The 20,972-nt window shown below is 44.2% G+C and overlaps 1 protein-coding gene across 1 annotated transcript in view; it reads right to left on the bottom strand.

Moving 5' to 3' along the window:
- Positions 1 to 7,285: 7,285 nt before the first annotated feature.
- The window catches only part of Ints4 (integrator complex subunit 4), a 66,603-nt gene continuing 52,916 nt past the window's right edge, over positions 7,286 to 20,972 (bottom strand). The window contains exons 20-23 of the mRNA XM_040728295.1: positions 16,332 to 16,491; positions 15,934 to 16,077; positions 11,899 to 12,019; positions 7,286 to 7,683 (exon numbers count right to left, since the gene is read on the bottom strand). Of these exons, the coding sequence (XP_040584229.1) occupies positions 7,505 to 7,683; positions 11,899 to 12,019; positions 15,934 to 16,077; positions 16,332 to 16,491 (604 nt within the window). The 3' untranslated portion in view covers positions 7,286 to 7,504. The remainder of the gene's footprint in view (positions 7,684 to 11,898; positions 12,020 to 15,933; positions 16,078 to 16,331; positions 16,492 to 20,972) is intronic.

Here is a 20,972-nt window from a genome sequence, read left to right on the forward strand (position 1 = left end):
GACAGCCAGGGCTACACAGAGAAACCCTGTCTCAAAACAAAACAAAAAAATCCTTCCCAGACATCCTTTTTTTTTGTCAAGTTGGCATAAAAACTAGCCAGCATAATGTCCACGGGCTGTTTTTTTCTATTATTTAAAAGAACAGGTGGTCTCTGTGAAACCTCAGACTATGTTGAGAGAGCTTTAAATCATCAGCATCCTTGTTTTTAATTGTTTCCTTTTATTTTTTAAGAATTTATTTTTATGTGTGGATGTTTTGTCTGTGTGTGTGTCTGTGTACCATGTGCATGAGAGGCTAGAAAAGGGTGTCTGGATCCTGTGGAACTGGAGTTAGATGGTGGGAGCCACCATGTGAGTGCTGGGAATTGAACTCAGGTCTCTGGGAGAGTAATCAGTGCTGTTGGCCCCTGAGCTATCTCTCCAGCTCCTATTTTTCCTTTTTAAAGAACTCTAAAAGCTGAGGATGGTGTCACATAGCTGTAATCTCAGCATTCAAGAGGCAGAGGTAGGAAGTTTGAGCTTGAAGCCAAGTTGGGCTATAGCAAGATCCTGTTCCAAAGTTAACACCACAGTGGGGAAAATGGTTGTGAGTATAGACTTTGTTGTCAAATAGCTTTGGTCACTGGGAGGGCTTTTATTTCATCTCTCAGTTTCACTATTCTTGTCTGTCAGAACCTAGTGTCATTGTAGGTATCATTGAGAAAATGTGCAGGAATTCTTTAGCTCACTGTCAGGCATATGGTAAAGATTCAATAAATCAAAAGCACCACTGTCATCACCGTTCCATTAGTGGAACCAAAGTAAACCAACTAGTTTCCTTTTATGGTTATTACACAGCATCTTCTTACTTTACAGATTTATAGAATGGTGGAGCCCAATGGAACTACCTCACTTACTCAGCAATCATCTCCCATGCTCACTTATTGAAAACCTATTACTAGGGCTGGAGAGATGGCTCAGAGGTTAAGAGCACTGACTGCTCTTCCAGAGGTCCTGAGTTCAATTCCCAGCAACCACATGGTGGCTCACAACCATCTGTAATGAGATCTGGCGCCCTCTTCTGGTATGTGCAGACATACATGGAGGCAGGATGTTGTATTCATAACAAATAAATAAATCTTTAAAAAAAACCTATTACTAAATTTCTTAGGACCTGCTGGGGCAGTGGTGGTGCACGCTTTTAATCCCAGCACTTGGGAGGCAGAGGCAGGTGGATCTCTGTGAGTTCAAGGCCAGCCTGGTCCAGGACAGCCACAGCTCCACAGAGAAACCCTGTCTCAAAACAAACAAACAAAAATTCTTAGGATCAGTTGTTGCTGGATGCTAGAGTTCTGAAGAGATGCAACTTGCAATTCTTTTTTTTTTTTTTTGGTTTTACGAGACAGGGTTTCTCTGTATTGTTTTGGAGGCTGTCAGTCCAGCCCGGCCTCGAACTCACAGAGATCCGACTGCCTCTGCCTCCCAAGTGCTGTGATTAAAGGCGTGAGCCACCACCGCCCGGCACAACTTGCAATTCTTAATCTTCAGGACAGGTGGAAAAGCCAGAAAGGGCAATGCACAATTGTAATCCAGCACTGCGGAGGTGAGGAGGGGGAAACCACAAATTCCAGGCTAGCATGGTCTACAGAGCAGGTTACTGGCCACCCAGGGCTACATAGTAAGATCCTGTGATGGATGACCCATCCCCAGAATGTTATGTGGAAGCAATAGAAAACCCCACAACGGTTAAAATGCAAAGAAGATGTTAATCCAGTTTGATCAGGATGGGAAGGAAACTAGGCAGGGTACCACCACCAAGGAGATGAAAGCTGGGTCTTGAGAGGCAGTTAAGAGAGCCGGTCACTTCCAGAGGATCTGGATTTGAGGTCGGCACACACAGGGCAGCTCTCAGCAGTCTGCAAATCCAGTCCCAGGAGATCTGACTCCCTCTTCTGGCCTCCATGGACACTGCACACATACATATAGGCAAACACTCAATACATATAATAAATAATAAATAGATGGGAAATAAGACTTAAATGTTCATTAGCTCACCAGATTTCCTGGCAGCTGCTTGAACTAGACATTTACTAGATGTTGTATTTATCACATCTATAACTAAATAAAATCATTCTACCCTTGCTGATATTAAAGCAATAGCCTTAAGAGACTGATTTTTTGCTCTGAGCATCTTTAAAAAAATTTTATGTTACAAAAACTCTAATATAGAAAATCATGATAATTTACAAATGAATCACAATAGGTGCCTGTACCAACACCCCCTAGGAACTGTAAAGACTGGGAGGAGAATGAGCATCCAACACCTTCAATATCTGCACATACCCAGGCCACTGTATGCTGACCTCCAGGTGCCTGGGCCCCGCCCCTTGCCTTCCACTGGTGATTCCCAAGTATGAAAACCTGGGTTAAGTTCAGATCAGAAGGTAGAGATGGAAGGATCCTTGGAAGGGAGAGAGGCAAGAGGCCGCTGCTCACTCTCATGCCAGCCACCTGACCCAAGACCATGCCCACCCACTCCTAGAGGACTGGCCATTCCTGCTCCTCTTCAGGGGCTTAGCAGAAGCGCTGCAACAGCCCAAGGAGGGAGCTGGGAAGGGCAACTGGGTGGAATCTGGCTTGGAGAAGTCAGCCTCATGAGGCAGCTGCTGGTGGATACTTCCAGTTAGGCATCTGTAGATTAGATGTTAGCCAATCTATAGGTTAGAGGGCAGTTTAAGAGGTACCTTTTAAGAAAAGACAACTAGAGTGAACTGGAGATACTGTTTTAGCTTCACCCAGAAAGAAGTGGCCAGGTCAGGTTAGCACTAGCATTGTGTCTTCATCTCTGTCAAGCAATATACCTCCTAGCACCCTGGGGATCACTGAGTTCTCATAGATTTGGCAGCCACTGTAGATCTGGGGAGGTCCTTCTTAGTGTACTTGTCAGATGACTGGCAGGATCTTTCTAGCTGTGTACCCTAGATCTTTGGTAATGTAATCTCCCCCACAATCTACATGAAGATGACTCCAGTGTGTATTGAATCAGGTGTGGTTGTGACTGCATCACAGCCTGCCTTGTCCCTATGTTATTAAAAAGAAATAAGAAGATGGCGGAGGAAACATTAAAAACTTCTTTGAGAAATATCTGGCAGTTTGACTATTAAACTTCATATAAAAACTGCTAATAGTACCCACTTCCAAATCCAGTCTATATGGCCAATGCTGGATACAGAACATGGAGAAAAGCTATTCTGTGAAGTTATTCTTAGTACCCCATATTAATCCTTTTTAATCCTTTGATTCAGTTTGTAGGAGCACAGCTCTCAGTTTATTCTACCCCGAGTGGTTCCTAAAACAAGAATCAGCCATGTGTTACATACTGGTTCTTCAGCTCAGTCATGTGAACTCTCAATATCTTTTTAGAAGTTTGGATTCAGGATGTGCTTTGAGGTGCATGTCATGTTCTTTTCCTTGCCTGGCATATACTAGGAGCTGGGCTTGAGACACACTACCATGGACATTTCTCTGTGGAAAAGTGTGGAGCCAGATGTAGAAAAATAAAAACTCATATTTCATAGAACCAGACATTTCTGAGTACAAAGGAATTTCAAAGGTTGAGCCTACCTCCTCAAATAACTGAATTCCTCACTAACAGACTTGTCAGGATTTGTTCAGTGTCTGTCCAGACTACATCAGCATGGCAAATTCCATAGATCCTAGTACAACCCACAAGTCTCACATAGCTTTGAAAAAGGTATCCTGCTACTAGCTCAGGACCTGCCCCATAATGTATGTCTACCTTGTACAGAAAAAGTACATCGGGAGCTTCAAAAAAAGTGCAAGTCCTATTTCCCACCTGTAATGGAAGGTAGAGGAAATTACAAGTTTTTGTTTTATGGGTGCACCTGTCTGTGTAATGTGTGCTGGTACCTGTGGAGACCAGAAGAGGCTTCAGTATCATTGGAGCTGGAGCTACAGGTGTTTTGAGCCACTCCACATAATGAAACTCAAACTTCTGTGCTTATGGCTGACAGCAAGCACACTTAACCAGAGTCACCTCTCTAGCCCCTGGTAGGATTTTGTGTGTGTGTGTGTGTGTGTGTGTGTGTGTGTGTGTATGTATAGATTTATTTTAGCATTACACTTGTAAACATGAGAATAGCTTGAAATAGATTCATATTTGTTTGTTGCATAGACCTGGTAGGAATTTATAAGAGGGATACCATATCCAGCATATTATTCCATTAGATTTTCAAAAGTTACACCATAATGGGTTCATTTAGCAGCCATTAATGATTTCACTCTGTAAACCAGGGTGGCTTTGAATTCACAGAGATCCGCCTGCCTCTGCCATTAATGATTTCATTTCTGCCACAATCCAGCAGAGGCCACCATCTCAGGGACAGGGTGTTATTCAGTCTGTCTTCAAATTTCATCGTCTATGCTAGGCATCTTCTCTTGGTATTGTGCTGTTTTGACACGAAAGCCCCATGGTGGCACATCTCTGAGGTATGAAACAGATGAACACACTTGAAAAGCCCACTCCCTAGACTCTCCCCTCATACTGCTATAGCAGTTACAGCCTCTTGGAGCTAGAATACCTGGCCAGACTAAAAGTCTCAGGTGTGCCAGTTGCTAGCTGTGTAGCACAGGGCACGTTAGGTAATTTCTCTAAATTTTGATTAATATTTATTTAAGGGAGAACAGAAACACACATGAAATAGAACATGGAGGTCAGACTACAACTTGTAGGAGTTGGGTCTCTCCCTCTGCTGTTTGGGTCCCAGAGAACTCATGATGTTACCCTGGTAGAAAGTACCTTTAAACTCTGAGCCATCTCACTGGCCCAATTTCTCTAAATTTTAATTATTTCATTTATCAAATGAAGAGAGAAGTACTTACCTTGCAGAGCATTTGGAAGTTCATGTAAAGAGTCACAACAATGCCAGGAACAACTGAAAAGTCCATGCTGCATTTAAGCTCTAGCTTCACCTCTTGAGTAACTGTATATTCTTGCTATTTTGTTGTTTTTGTTTTTCAAGACAGGATTTCTCTGTATTGTTTTAGAGGCTGTCCTGGAACTTGCTCTGTAGACCAGGCTGGCCTCAAACTGCCTCCCGAGTGCTGTGATTAAAGGCGTGTGCCACCACACCCTGGGGGGGGGGCCTGCCCCGGCCTGGCTATTTTCTTTTTTTTAAAGATTGATTTATTTATCATGTATACAGTGTTCTGCTTGAATGTATGATTGCACATCAGAAGAAGGTACCAGATCTCATTACAGATGGTTGTGAGCCACCATGTGGTTGCTGGGAACTGAACTCAGGACCTCTGGAAGAGCAACAAAGGCTCTTAACCTCTGAGTCATCTATCCAGCCTTCATAGCACATTTTCATATGCTGAGTCATCTTTCTGCCCTCCTCCTTAGTGTTTTGTTGTTGTTTCCAAGACAGGGACTTTACTATGTAGCTCTTGCTGGCTTTGAACACAGTATGTATCCAAGGCTGTCCTTGAATGCAGAGACCCACCTGCCCATGCCAATCAAGTGCTGGGATTAAAGGTTTACCAAACCATACCTACCCACCTTAGTTTTTTGTTTTTTGTTTTTTTTGTTTTTGGTTTTTCGAGACAGGGCTCTGTGGCTTTGGAGGCTGTCCTAGAACTCGCTTGGTAGTCCAAGCTGGTCTCAAACTCACAGAGATCCGCCTGCCTCTGCCTCCCGAGTGCTGGGATTAAAGGCGTGCGCCACCAACGCTCGGCTTGAGACAGAATCTTATTGAATCTAGATTCATCCCTGGCCAGTGAGCTTCAGGGATCTTCCTGCCTCAACTGCATCCAATAGTTACAGATGTATGCCACCAAGTCCGGCTTTTATGTGGGTGCTGGGAATTCAAACTCAGGTCCTCATGCTTGCAGCACCTCAAGCTTGCTATTCTCAGCACCCCTCCCTCCTAAAACAAACAAACAAACAAACAAATAAAAAAACCCAAAACCTCATACACCTTGTTTTTTGATTCGAGATAGGGTCTCACTATACAACTCCAGCTGTCCTAGAGCTCACTATGCAGACCAGGTTGGCCTTTAACTTGTCTCTGCTTATTGACTGCTTGGATTACAGGTGTGCACCACCATAGCTAGCCCCAAAAACTTGTTTTTGCTTAGTAACCCATTCCCATCATAATAATATTAAGGAGCTGGGCGGTGGTGGCTCATGCCTTTAATCCCAGCACTCAGGAGGCAGAGGCAGGCAGATCTCTGTGAGTTCGAGGCCGGGCTGGACCGATAGCCTCCAAAACAATACAGAGAAACCTTGTCTCGGAAAAAAATAAAAATAATAACATTAATGAAATCCTAAAGCAAGGCTTTCACAAATAACTGTACCACTCCTTATGAGGCCTGCTTCCAACAATGTGGCCTTATGGATGTGAACTTTAGGAGACAGTCAATCCAGAGACCCATATACCCCCCCCTGTAGTGGAACAGCTTGGGCCTTTGGAATCTTTTTAGATTTGAATGAATACAGGTTTGACTACTGACTGTAGTTTTCAAACTGTGACTTAATCTTTCAGCCTTATGTGGATGCCGCACACAGCACAGGCCTGCTTCCCAGTTAACCTCTCTGCAGCACTGATGTACCCCATCTCACCCAGACCTCTTCTTCTTCTTCTTCTTTTTTTTTTTTTTTTTTTTTTTGGTTTTATGAGACAGGGTTTCTCTGTATTGTTTTGGAGGCTGTTGGTCCAGCCCGGCCTCGAACTCACAGAGATCCCCTCTGCCTTTGCCTCCCGAGTGCTGTGATTAAAGGCATGCGCCACCACCACCCGGCTCACCCAGATCTCTTATGCAGCTCCAGTGCAGCAGGAGCTACCAGACAGGACTTACTTTCTTCTACTGGGAATCATCTTTCCACAACACTGCTTTCTTTCCCCAAATACAGCTCTTAGGCCTTTATCAAAGGCAAAGAGATTCCGAGGATAACGGCAGGCAAGATCAAGAATTTATCTCAGGATGAAAATGACTTATTGTCCTGCTATTCTGTTATTTCTTGGCCCATCCATTGCCAGATTAGGAAAGAGGTCTCTCAGGAAGACAACAGATGTTCAAGATCCTTCAGAATTTTTGAGTGATAAATACACAGCTATTAAATGGCATTGGAGTTGACTTTGGCAAACAAACTGTTACTTCAAGAAATAAGACGAAGGCTTGAATAACTAGGACTTGAAAATGCCTGGAAAAATCAGACCATGTTTTATATCTCAGAATTAACATGTGTTATGAATATTTTTCAAGGACCAGAAACTAGAACAGCTAGGTGTTTTCTTAACTTTATTATGGGAATGGAGGAGATAAACCAGAATGTTTCTGTTTTTAATGCAAAAATGATTGACCCTGTGTATAACACTAAATGAAATTCTAAGGTTGACATGTTCTTCATGCCTACACACCACTTACAAGTGATGCTCCAGGCTTCTGCTCATTGGTACCTAAAAAGGGCTTCTAGGCCATGGCTACGAAGACTGCTTGTGGGTCATCGTCTTGCAGGCTTGGGCATTATGTAAACTTTCACGGGCTTACTGAAGGGGATGGTGCCCTCAATGCTGTTTTCCACCTGTGATGACATCTCACCACCTTCTATCCATGGAGATTTTGGAATTCGTGCACTGGAGTTGTAGGCCAGCAAGAGCCTCACTTCCACCTGGCATGGCTCTGGAAAAACAAAAACAAAAAGAAGTCCCCCATTAGTGGGTAAATTCTAAGAATTCAAATGAAACTACAAGTAAAGTATCATCAAAGATGGGCTACACAGCTGGGCGTGGTGACTCACACCTTTAATCCCAGCACCCTGGAGGCAGAGTCGAGCAAATCACCCCGTGAGTTCAAGGCCAGCCTAATCTATATAGTGAATTACAGGACAATCAGAGCTACACAGTGAGACACTGTCTCAAAAAACAAAAGATAGGCTGTTCCTATGTCTGCATCCCTCTATCCGTCTTTATCTTCAAACACAAACACAGTTTTCTAGCCTGAATCCTGATCCTGTGAGGCTGACCCTGAGGCTGCAGATGTAGTGCCACTGCCCCTCCTCTCTCTCTCTCTGTCTCTCTGTCTCTCTGTCTGTCTCTGTCTCTGTCTCTGTCTCTCTCTCTCTCTCTCTCTCTCTGTGTGTGTGTGTGTGTGTGTGTGTGTGTGTGTGTGTGTGTGTGTGTGTGTGTGTTTCCTGAAGCTCAGGGCCACAGCTGTCAGCAGACCACCTGAGGGAAACCTGAAGCGGCCACAGCAGCTGTGGTGCTCTGTCAACTTGACAGGCAGCTCCATGTTAGGATTCTGGGCTGTGTGCATCTTGGACTTTTGTAGTGGAGAGGAAAGCTTCACAGTAGAAAACAGTTCTGGCAAAATTTGTCACCAGTGCAAAGGAACATGTATCAGGGACATAAAATATCAGCATCCTTTTGATTCTTTCATAAATTACACTGTAGAACTACTGTCTGTCTGTGCCAGGCCTAATGAGTAAACAAACCCCTTATGAGTTGTTGGCTGTTTCGGTTGAGTTACAATGGAGTATAGGACATGCTCTAATTGAGTGTAAACGTACTGAGGAAAGAATGCAGGAAGGCTTTGGAATAGAATACCCACATTGTGCCAAGCACAAAACCCCAGGAGTTCTTTTCCTGCCACACCATGAAAAAAAGAGTCATGATCTTGAAAAAAGTCCAGGAGTTCAGATAGCTCTAAGTGGCTGCCCAAATCCACCCTGTGAGAAACTGAACTCAGTTTGTTCTTCTGTTAACCACATGGCTTCCAAACAAAGGAGAGGGAGAGAAGTTCAAAAGAATCTACTGGCAACTAAAAGGCACAGAAAAAGCTTGTGTGCACCTACTTTGGTGCAAGAGTTAAAGATCAGCTTCTGGCTGAAAGTTTAGAGGGGAAGAATGAGCTGAATGGTTCAAAATCAAATAGGATAAGGCTTCAGGACTCCTAATGCCTCTCCAACTCTATTTCTGGCCGCTCAGGGTCAGAGTAAAGGCTACATTGCTATCTTCCAGGCAGCCAAGGCCAGAGCCCACTGAGTTCAGCATGAGCCCAGAGCGGCCTCACAGCTCCAGCCATGTAGCATACACACACCCACACCACAGGCCTGACACAGTCATGAGTGTAGTAATGACACAAAGACTGTTCCAGTACCAGACTTCCAAAACAGTCTCCCACTCAGGGGAACCAGGGCAAGGCCAGCATGAGCTCTTTCATCACAGCCCCAGTCCAACCCAGACAGCATTCACGGCACTGGAGGGAGCCTAATCCTGGGCAAGTCAGGCCATACAGTACTGACGCACACAGTCATTCTGCCTCCCTACCAGTCAATGCTGCAGGAGAAGGGAGAGGTGAGAAAGCAAAAGAGAGACAAGGGGAGAGAAGAGTCGTCTGACACAAATCCTACGTTTTGCCTGGAAGAATGGTTGCCATCTTAAAGGAAAATCAGTTGGAGAAGTAAACTAAGTTCTTCAGGATCACCCAGACTGTGAGACTTAGCTCTCTATGAGGTGCCATCCTGCCTCCCAAAGCAGCTAAGGTCCCCATTAATTCTGGCCCCTACTTCCTGCATTAGGGAGAAGGATCAAGAGATTTCTGTGTAACAACATATTTTACTTACTAGTCCCAGACTAGAGGGGAACATGATTAGGGGGAGAAGGGGAAAGGAGGATCCTGGACATTTGATGTCTAAGTGCCAGAGCTGGGAACTTAGATCAGTGACAAAGCACTTGCCTAGCTTGTCAAGATCCTGGGTTTAATCCCTGTCACCCCCTAAAAGTTTTCAAGTTCATACCAGCACCTCGAAATAATCTACTGAGGTAGGCACCATGGACACAGGCAGTAGCAGTGGAAGGACACAGCATGTTCCCTACCATAAAACTTTCTTCAGATGGGAGAAAGCATCATGTAAACAAGTACCACACAGAGAGTTAGACTAACAGTGGTAACTAGGGGTTAAGTTCTCAGTGTAGCTGGGCGTTGGTGGCGCACGCCTTTAATCCCAGCACTCGGGAGGCAGAGGCAGGTGGATCTCTGTGAGTTCGAGGCCAGCCTGGTCTACAAAGTGAGTTCCAGGACAGTCTCCAAAGCTACAGAGAAACCCTGTCTCGAAAAGCCAAAAAAAAAAAAAAAAAAAAAAAAAAGTTCTCAGTGTACAAACCACTGAGCTATAAATACTATACTGCAGTGTCATCCTTAAATCAAACAATTCAGATGCGTTGGGGATGTAACTTAGTGTAGAATGCCTGCCTAGTATATGAGAAGTCCTGGATTTGATCAGTCACATATGCACACACAAAAACTGGTGTAAAAACACACCACAAACATACAGAATGAAGGACACCCAGGGAAGCAGATCCTGGGTACTTGAGATGCCAGGTCCTAGATCACACAAACACTAAAGGTGTTATCCTAACTTCCTCTTTGTGAAAATGTCATAGTTAATCATTATGCATCTAACATGCCTGATAGAAGGAAACCTTTGATAGCACTAAATAGTTTGTCATGTATGTTATTTACTTTGTGTGTGCAGTGGTACATGTACATGTATGTGCACAAGTGGAAGCCAGAGGTTGATACTACTGTCTTCTTCAACTGCTTTCCATTTTTTCTTTCAGAATTAAAAAAGAAAATTAAGCCAGATGTGGTGGCACACACCCTTAATTCCAGCACTTGGAAGGCAAAAGCAGGTGGCTCTAGGAATTCCAGGACAGCCTGGTCTACAGAGTCAGTTCCAGGTCAGCCAGGGATACACACATAGAAACCTTGCCTTGAAACATCAACAAACAAAAACAAAATAAAGAATAGTGCATGACTACTTTGACTACATATGTCTGTGTACCTGCTATAAACACAGGCTAAAAGAGGGCATTAGATCTCCTGGAACTGGAGTTACAGACAGCTGTGACCCATTATGTGGGTGCTGGGAATTGAATTTAGGTCCTCTGAAAGAACAGCCAGTGCTCTTAACCACTGAGCCACTACTCCAAGCCCTCCACCTTATTTTTTGCTGTCACTGAACCTAGAGCTCATCAAAATGGCTAGACTGCCTGCCAACAAGCCTCAGGATCCTCCCATCTTCAGTCCCTAGCACTGGGGTACCGGTGTTATTTCTGCTCCTGGGTTTTAGCTGGGTGTTAGGTCCTCATGCTCACATGGAAAACACTTTACCAACTGAGTCATGTGCTCAGCCCCCTTTCAGGTATTGTGTGCAAACTCGAATACAGACATAAGCTATCGAGATTCAGTTCTAAGTTTTTAAAAACACACACCTGTGTTAGACCCAAACAGTTCATGAGTATAGGAATGACAGTTACTTATCATTTGATTTGTTTCAAAGAAATAAGCTGGACTGGTTATATATGATTTATAATATTTGTTAAGAAACATGAAACTTTTCAGAATAATCCTCACTAGTTTATAGGTTGAGAATTATTATCTTCATTCTGGAAGTGAAGAAGACTCAGGAGAGACTTCTCCAAGAACAAATGGTCTATCAGAGGCATAGTTAGAACAAGTAAGTCTCTTGTGTGCATCCCAGTCTCTTTCCATGAGATTTGTGCTCTATAGTTTCCATGTGTCTTCTAACAGAATCTTGTTCCCTGCACAAACATATCAATGTTTGAGCTTATGAAATCCTTACTTAAGAGAGATCAACTTCAGTCAGGGTATTGTGGCACATGCCTTTAATCCCAGTACTGGGGAGGCAGAGGCAGGCAGAGTTGGAGGCCAGCCTGGTCTACAATAGAGTTTGGGGTCAGCCAGGGCTGCACAGTGACACTCTATCTCAAACAAACAAACAAACAAGCAAACTAAAAAAAGAAAATAATAATGGGAAGATGCTGAGATTAATGGGGAGATATTTTCCTGCCCACTCCGCCCACTGAGTCTTACCTGTCCAGGCAGTATGGGAGAGATACACCTGAGTGATGAGACGGTGCCGCCCTGGGCCAGGATTCCTAAAGTCTGCTGGTTTGGGGTGGATCATCTGAGCCTGGCCATCTGGATACAAGACCTAAAACAAGAGAGAAATGGAGCAACAAAGGAGAGATGAGCTAAGAAAATTGATGATAACACCAAGTCAGTAGTAAAAAGATGACCCTAACTACCATAAAACTGCTCCTTAAAGGGGAACAACACATGACAAGGCAGTGGTGGGGGTGCATGTCTTTAATCCCAGCACTCGGGAGGCAGAAGCAGGCTGATCTCTGTGAGTTCAAGGGCAGCCTGGTCTACAGAGTGAGTTCCAGGACAGCCAGGCCTACACAGAGAAGCCCTGTCTTGAAAAACCTAAGAAAAAAGACTGGGGGGGAGGGGACAGGCGCACAATACTAGAAGCAATGTTCAATAAATATTTCTTAAATCTCTGGGAAATGATAGGAGTAGTATCTATCAATAGGTAACATAGTAATTTTAACTGTGAAAAACTCTCCCAAGACCCCATTGGAATGATTTCTCTCCTCAGCTCTAAAGCATATCAGGGCTCAGTATTCAACACTCAGGTAACATAGTGAGAAAGCAATTTCATAGTTAGTCTCTTGGTACTAAATTTCTGTCAGATAGGAAAGCATTTATCTAACTCTTTCTACAGAGTACTCAAAGAAGAGTCTGTTCAAATCACTAGCCAGATCTTCACATCTCACTACAAGGGCACAGAATTCTTTCCTCAACAGCTTGAGGGCCTCCCAGCCACCTGTGTAGAGAGCCGATGACATGACACAGGGCACAAGCAAACTGGGGAAACAAATAAAGCTGACACTAGGATCAGACTGGACCAACTCTGTGTAAATACAGCTGGGGATTGGGTCATCCTTTCAACCCTGAAATTCAGGGAGGTATGTGTTTTATCTACTTGCTCAAATCTTTGATCTCTCCATATCCCTTGGGTCCACCCAAGAATTGACAGACTTATTTTTATTTTTCTCTCTGCTTCCGATTCTTGTTTTGCCGTTTGGATATGTGTATGTGTATGTAGGAGGGGATATACCCCAGGAGGTCAGAGGGCACTCTCCATCTTCATTTTTAAGGTACTGTCAGTTTGGCTAGACTGACTGGACAATGAACTCTCAGGAATCCACCTACCTCCACTCCCACCCACCTGGGTTAGTGTTACCCACCTGGGTTAGTTGTTTTAGCAACTTCAAGATTTTTGCTCACTAAGCCATCTTTGTTACTGTTTTGAGATACAGTTTTGCTATATAGCCTAAGCTAGTCTTAAAACTTGTATATATCGAAAGCTTAGTCAGTATCGTAGCGTTCAGAAGTAGAGTTTTGGGAAAACGATTGGAGCATTAGGGCTCTGATCTAATCAAGGGGTCACACCCCTGAGAGTTGTAATTTCCTGAGTTTTGGGGAGGCAGAGAAAGTAGGTCACTTGGGGCCTGTCTTATCTCCAGTCCCTCTCCCTCCCAGCTTCCTACACACTCATGAGAACACCTTTTTCTACCATGTACTCCTTGCTATGATGTGGCAGCCTTACCCGAAGTCTACAGCAATGGAGTCAGCAACTGTAGACTGAAACCTTTCAAACTATGAGCTAAATCAAGTTGTTTTTCTCAGGGGTTTGATCACATTGGCAAATAATAATTACAAGCTGCTTCTCTCCTATTTTGCTTCTAGGCTCTATGGCCCATCCTAGGACAGAAGAAAGCTATAGATGCCCTAGCTTCTAGAACGTTGTTATCTTTAACAGTAGGTTATTTTAAAAGAAGAGGAGGAGGAGAAGTTGGGAGGATAATGGGGTGGGTGTCCAGGAGGAGCTGGAATAGGGGGAATATATTCATGTCTAAAATAACCAAAGAATACTTTTTAAAAGGGGATAAAGGCCAAGTGTTGGACTGCTTGCCTAGCTTATATGAAACACTGGGTTCTAGCCTATCATTTCATACATGAGGCCAAACAGTATATGCTTACAATACCAGCACTTGGGAGTGAAAATGGGGAGATGGGAAATTCAAGGTAATCTTTAGATACACAGCAAGTTGGAGGCAAACCTGGTCTACAAGATTCTGTATTAAAAGTGTGTGTGTGTAGGGGGTAAGGAAGGCGGGGAAAAAAGAGTAGGACAAAGCAACAGAATGCCCAAGTGTTTTCAGCAAAGCTGACCTGGTGAATGTCTTGACTCTGCTGTCAAACAGCTGCCAGAAGCATTCCTTCAGGAGTTTTAAAATCTGGCCCAAGTAGGTCAGGAGAAGAAAATGGTCAGCATGAATTATATCTGAACTTCAGAACACCTGAAAAATGTATTTCCTTTTACAGTGAATAAAACAACCCAGACCAGTCTAACAAAAGCATTCCTGAAGATCCTGCTTTAAAAAATAGATATCAAAATTGGGCACGGTGACATGTCTTTAATTCCATCACTTGTGAGGCAGAGGCAGGCAGATTTCTGTGAGTCTGAGGTCAGTCCAGGTGGCTACATAGCAAGTTCCAGGGCAGCCAGGTCTATATAGAGAACCTGTCTTAAAATACCAAACAAAACAAAACAGGGAATTGCTAGTTTTTTTTTTTTTAATTTTCGAGGCAGGGTTTCTCCGAGGCTTTGGAGGCTGTTCTGGAACTAGCTCTTGTAGACCAGGCTGGCCTCGAACTCACAGAGATCCACCTGCCTCTGCCTCCCGAGTGCTGGGATTAAAGGCGTGTGTCTCCAACGCCCGGCTGGAAATTGCTAGTTTTAACAGTAAATATGACATCCATGAAGTCTCTGATGTATACTGACAGTCACATGCCTACCACCTCTAAACTGACAGTTGCATGCCTAGCACCTTTGTATTGACAGTCCCATGCCTAGAACCTCTGCTCTGTACCCAGCATAGATGACATATTGCAAGTATGGTAGCTGGACTTTGAAACTGCTACAGCTGTCCATGTCAGGGCAGAAAGGGTCCCCACGGTATCCCATACAGTCATGCATTTGCCTGGGCAGGCAGCAGAGGTGTTTCAGGGTGGACTGTTTTCAGGATAGTTTAGCAGACAACCTGTAAAGGATCCGCCTGCAATTGTTTATGCTTAAGTGATAGAGAACTTTTTTTCAGAGTCAACAAAACAGCAGTCTTCATTAGACTCACCCTGCACACTGAGTTTATCTATACACTCTTAAAAAGAATACTAGTAACACTGAGCTTAGTCTCAAGGATTCTGATTTAACTGGTATAGGCTGAATGAGGACTGTTCACCAGTTTCTGAGCAGCCTACAGTACAGCTTTGGTGGATAACCCTAAAACAACAAAAAGCATTGCAGTTACAACTTTCTGCCCACTCAGAAGTTCTCTGTAGGCATGATCTGTGATAGTTCCTGCTGCGAAGCCAGTCTGGTTCTGTCCTCTAGGAAGCTCACTGTAGACTGTCTTCCCTCATCCTCTGATTACCTGTACTGCCACTGCTCACTCTGCTCTTCCTCAAAGTACCTCTAAGAGCCTTCCTTTCTTTGAACTCCACCATGGTACGCTTAACCGTGCGTGCTGGAGCACTGACCCTCACTTCTTCATCTGACTCCCAGTGAAACTGAGCACACCAGATAGACACCTCAGCACTTAGCATGTGCACTGAAGCAAGTACAAATGTATGAATGGATGGCAGGAAAGATGGAGAGGTAGATGACGCTAGAATTGTGGGGCTCAGTTCCCGTCTTCACCATATCGCTTATGTGATTCCAGCTTATCTATACAAACACTTCGTAAAGCCTTTCTGGATACGGAGGGCATACATCTCATGCTAATGCCTGCTATTCCTATTTTCAGGTGTAGAATCTGAGGCTTAGAATTTAATTTGCTCAACAGCAGAGTTGGGCTCCAAGCGCGGGCTCTTGTGGTGGAGCATCTTTGTATCTTTTTAGTTTTGGTCCCTCAAGTAGATAACAAAAGTGCCAAAGTTAAATGCTCCAACACACTGTCAGTGTAAAACCCCCCCAGGAGCCCAAACCTAACACACCTGGACCTTAACACTGTTCTGAGGGTCTTGCACATGTTCCAGGGTTGCATCCACATCCAAGGCTACCACCAATCCAGATGTAAACCGCAAAGGGTTGTCTGACTCGCCTGCTGGTTCAATGATGGTGGCCGAGGCTTTGTGGATCTGTAAACAACAAGAAAATATACTGATTTTTAGGCCAATGAGATAGCTCAGTGGGGATGGTTCCTGCTATCATGGCTGATAACCCACACATGCACATATGCCGTGGCATCCCTCTCCTCCCTCGATGAATACATGTAATAAAAACAATCAGGAAGGACCCAAGCTCACTTGCTCCCCTGATCAACGAAGCTCACTGAAGTAAATGGTTTTAAATATCTGGACAGATTTGGCAGAGGGGTATCACGGACTCTGACCTGCTCTGGAAGTGGGAGATGTAGGAAGGCACTCTGCCGCAGCATTGTCTGTAGAATTTTGATCACTTCTACAGGTTTAGATGCCATGAGTCGGGGCATAAGATCAAGAAGTTTGTCCACAAAGCTGTCTTGAAGGTGGGGCAAATCGGCAATGAAACACCTGCATGAACACACAGAAGCAACTGATCATCCTCTCATTCACCAATTAAGCCAAGCCTGTACTTCTTGAAGCCCTGAAGCAGGAGGAGGACCGAAATGGAAGAGCTTGAGGACCATGCCTGAAATTGACAGGGACACAGAGCAGTGTGCCACAGCATCATGATCAGCCAAGACCCACAGCTGAGATGGAGACATAGCATTGCAGGCACGAGGACCTGAATCTAACCCCAGAATCCATGAAAAAAGCAGGGAGCAGTAGCAGGAGCCTGTACCCCAGCACTGGGAAGGCAGAGATAAGATGATCTCTGGGGCTTATTGGAGAGTCCATCAAGCTCACTGGCAAACTCCAGGTTAGCTAGTACCCCTGCTTCAATAAATAAGGTGGAAAGTATTGATGAAAACACCACATCTGGCACATATAAAATGTGTATGCAAACATAAACACACACACACACACACACACACACACACACACACACACACACACAGAGGAAGTTTGTTTTTGTTGCCTTAAGAGCCTGTTCCACTGGATGTGGTGGCTCATGCCTATAATTTCAGAATTTGGGAGGCTAAGGCAGAAGGATTATTTCAAGTTCAAGGCCAGCCTGAGCTATAATTTGAGATTCTGTTAATGAATAACCATGAGTGTCAGGCATATACCTAAGTGTCTCACATGACTGTATTTAATCAGTTTCACTAAGATTATCATTGTCTTTTTATAGATTCATTAATTAATTGGAAAAAAACGTTTTTTAGGAGAACCCATCAAGCGCCAGGTACTATTGTAGGTATGAGGAATAATAACAAGCAAGAGAACAGACCTAGGTTTTTTGTCTACTCATTTGTGGTGCTAGGGATTGAGCCCTGAGCCTTACCCATGGTATGAAAGCGCTCTCCCACTGAGCTATAACCCAGCTGTGATGGTTTGTTACTATTCTTGCTGTGGTTTGAGATAGGGTTTCACTATAGGCCAGGGAAGTTGCAGTCCTCCTGCCTTGGCCTTTCAACTGTTGAGATTATAGGGTATGTCCTCCATCAAGTGTGAAAAAACTTTATTATTTAAGATTTATTCTTAACAGATTATGGTGATGCACACCTTTAATCCTACCACTCAGGAGGCAGAAGCAGAAAGATATCAGTAAGTTTTAGACTCTAGTCTACATAGTGTTCTGTGCCAGCCACAGTTACATGGTGAAAGGGGAAAAAGATTTATTTTAACATCTAAATTTTATTTATTTTTTAAGTGTATGGGTGTTTTGCACACCATGCCTATATTTGGCCTGTGGAGGACAGAAGTAGGTATCAGATCCCTTGGGGGGCTGGAGGGATGGCTCAGAGGTTAAGATCACCGACTGCTCTTCCAGAGGTCCTGAGTTTGATTCCCAGCAACCACATGGTGGCTTACAAACATCCATAATGAGATCTGGTGCCCTCTTCTGGGGTGCAGACATACATGGAGGTAGGGTGTTGTATTGGGGGTATAGCTCAGTGGTAGAGCATTTGACTGCAGATCCCTTGGTATTGGAGTTATAGACATTGTGATCTGCCATTTTTAGCTCTGGGAATTAGATCCAGGTCCAAGGGTGGCCAGTGCTCTTAACCACTAAGCCATCTCTCCAACCTGAATCTATTTTAATTTCATGTATTGAGTGTCTGTCTGTATGTATGTGCATTACTTGTACGCCTGGTGCCAAGGGAGGCCAAGAGAAGGTATCAGGCTCCCTACAACGAGAGTTATAGGCAGTTGTGATGTGGGTCCTGGGAACCAAACCTAGGTCCTCTGAAAGAGCAGTAATTGCTCTTAACCGCTTAGCTATTCCTCCAGCTCTGAAAAGAACTGTTTGTTTGTTTGTTTTTTTGGTTTTACAAAAACCAGGGTTTCTCTGTATTGTTTTGGAGGCTGTCAGTCCAGCCCGGCCTCGAACTCACAGAGATCCGCCTGCCTCTGCCTCACGAGTGCTGGGATTAAAGGCGTGCGCCACCACCGCCCAGCTTGAAAAGAACTGTTTTAAAAAAGCAGTTTACATGGAAGCAATAGGAACACTGAGATTCAGAGAGCGGGATGCTGCCCTAAATGAAAAGTTGTTACTCATACCCATCTTGAAGTCATTCTACAGTACTTAGCTTTGTGGAAGGGAATGATCATGCCCCTCCCTCCACAGTAAAGAGGCAACATCTACTCAGGATCTTAGAGACTGGATTAAAGATAATTTGCAGCTCCAACTCACAAGTGAGGAACTCTGACTCAGAGGTGAAAAGAGAAGATCACCTACTGGTGAAGGATCAGAATGCAACTCAACCCTAGAGAATGTAAAAGAAAATCATAAAAACTTCAGGTTTGGGGGCCAGAGACATGGCTGATGGCCGAGCCGTTAAAAGCACTGGCTGCTCTTACAGAGGAGCCAGGTTCAGTTCCCAAATCATAAGTGTCTGTACCTTCAGTTGCATGGGATTCAATACTCTCTTCTGGCCTCCTCAGGGATCCATGTGGATACATACCCACAACACATGCACAAAAAGTAAATACATCTTTTTGTTTGTCTGTTTATGTTTTTATTTTTTTGAGACAGGGTTATTCTGTGGCTTTGGAGGCTGTCCTGGAACTAGCTCTTTTAGACCATGCTGGTCTCAAACTTAGAGATCCACATGCCTCTGCCTCCCGAGTGCTGGGATTAAAGGTGTGTGCCACCACTGCCCGGCGTAAATACATCTTTTAAAAGGTCAGGTTTAGCTAGGCATTGGTGGCGCACGCCTTTAATCCCAGCACTCAGGAAGCAGAGGCAGGCAGATCTCTGTGAGTTCGAGGCCAGCCTGGTCTACAGAGTGAGTTCCAGGACAGCCTCCAAAGCAATACAGAAAAACCCTGTCTCGAAAAACCAAAAAAAACTGGAGTTACAGGTGATTGTGAGGCACTCAATATGGGTGTTGGGAACCAAACTGAATTTCACTAAAAGAACAATAACCACTCTTAACTGCTCAACCATCTCTCCAACCCCCACATATTTCTCTCTCTCTCTCTCTCTCTCTCTCTCTCTCTCTCTCTCTCTCTCTCTCTCTCTCTCTCTCTCTCTCTCCCTCCCTCCCTCCCTCCCTCCCTCCCTCCCTCCCTCCCTCCCTCCCTCTCTCCCTCCTCTCTGAGACAGGGACTCAATATGTGCAGCAATGGCTAGCCTGGAACTTACTATGTTGACTATGTTGATCAGGTGGGTCTCAAATCAATTCCATGTGCCTCTACCTCCAAAGTTCTGGTATTAAAGGCATGTGTCACCACACATGGCTGCATTATTTACCTACAGAATTAAAGAACAGTTGGCGGGGCTCAGAGGTTAAGAGCACTGACTGCTCTTCCAGAGGTCCTGAGTTCAATTCCCAGCAACCACATGGTGGCTCACAACCATCTGTAATGAGATCTGGTGCCCTCTTCTGGCGTGCAGACATACATGGAGGCAGGATGTTGTGTTAATAAATAAATAAATCTTATATATATATAAAAAAAGAACAGTTGGCATGGTGATATATGCCAATAATCCTAGCACCTGGGAGGTACAGGTAGGAGGATCAGGAGTTTAAGGCTAGCTTTAGCTATGCAGCAAGTTCAAGGATTGGCGAAACTACATGAGACCCTACTTCAAAAAAGCAAAGAACAATGCCAGGCATACTGATACATGAAAGGGATAAACTAAACTCAAAGGCTTCACTTCTAATAATTTACACTGGGGAAAAATTGTTTAAATGTGTCAAAGTCTTAAGTTCCCATTCAACTCTTATTATTCATACTAGAAAAAATGAAGGAACCAGGCCCTTACTCAGCCCCTGCTTTAGGAGCCATGACAGGCTACAGAAAAGACATGTAGGCCTCTGACTCAGCACATGACACAAAGAAACTCCAGATTCCCTGGCCTCTTGGAGCCTACCACCAAAACTGAACACAAAGAAACTTCAGATACCCCGCCCCCAGCCTTCTAGACAGTTGGTTCCTGGGAACTGTTTGGCCACAAAAGAAACTCCAGGGGAGACCAAAACCTCCCCTGTAGTCTCCAGGATGCAGTTCTGAAAACTATTGTTATCTGTGTACAACAGGCCACCTGCAAGTAACAAGACAATGCCATAGAAACCACAGAATGTACCCTCTTAGCACTGACCAATGAGAATAATGGTACACAGGTATTTCATGTCAAAATATGACTTTGAGAAATTTTCCTGATTGTTCCCAAATGTCAATCAATCAGAAACCAATCCATACCTACTGATGTAATCCTGTAACTTTTGTCTTTAAAACCTAGTAGTAGACAGGGAACTTTGCTCCCTCTGGAGGCTGCTGCGACAACTAGCCAGGAGTCCCTGTCATGGTTGGATGAACAATAAAACCTTGCTTTTGCAGTTTGGTGGGTCTATCTCCCTGGTGGTCTCTGGGGATCTTCACAACTTGGGCATAATAGTACACATCTATAATCCTACCATTCAGGAGGCTGAGGCAGGAAG

The sequence above is a fragment of the Mesocricetus auratus genome, unplaced genomic scaffold, assembly GCF_017639785.1.
Source record: "Mesocricetus auratus isolate SY011 unplaced genomic scaffold, BCM_Maur_2.0 Super-Scaffold_4256, whole genome shotgun sequence".
NCBI classification, from domain to species: Eukaryota; Metazoa; Chordata; class Mammalia; order Rodentia; family Cricetidae; genus Mesocricetus; species Mesocricetus auratus.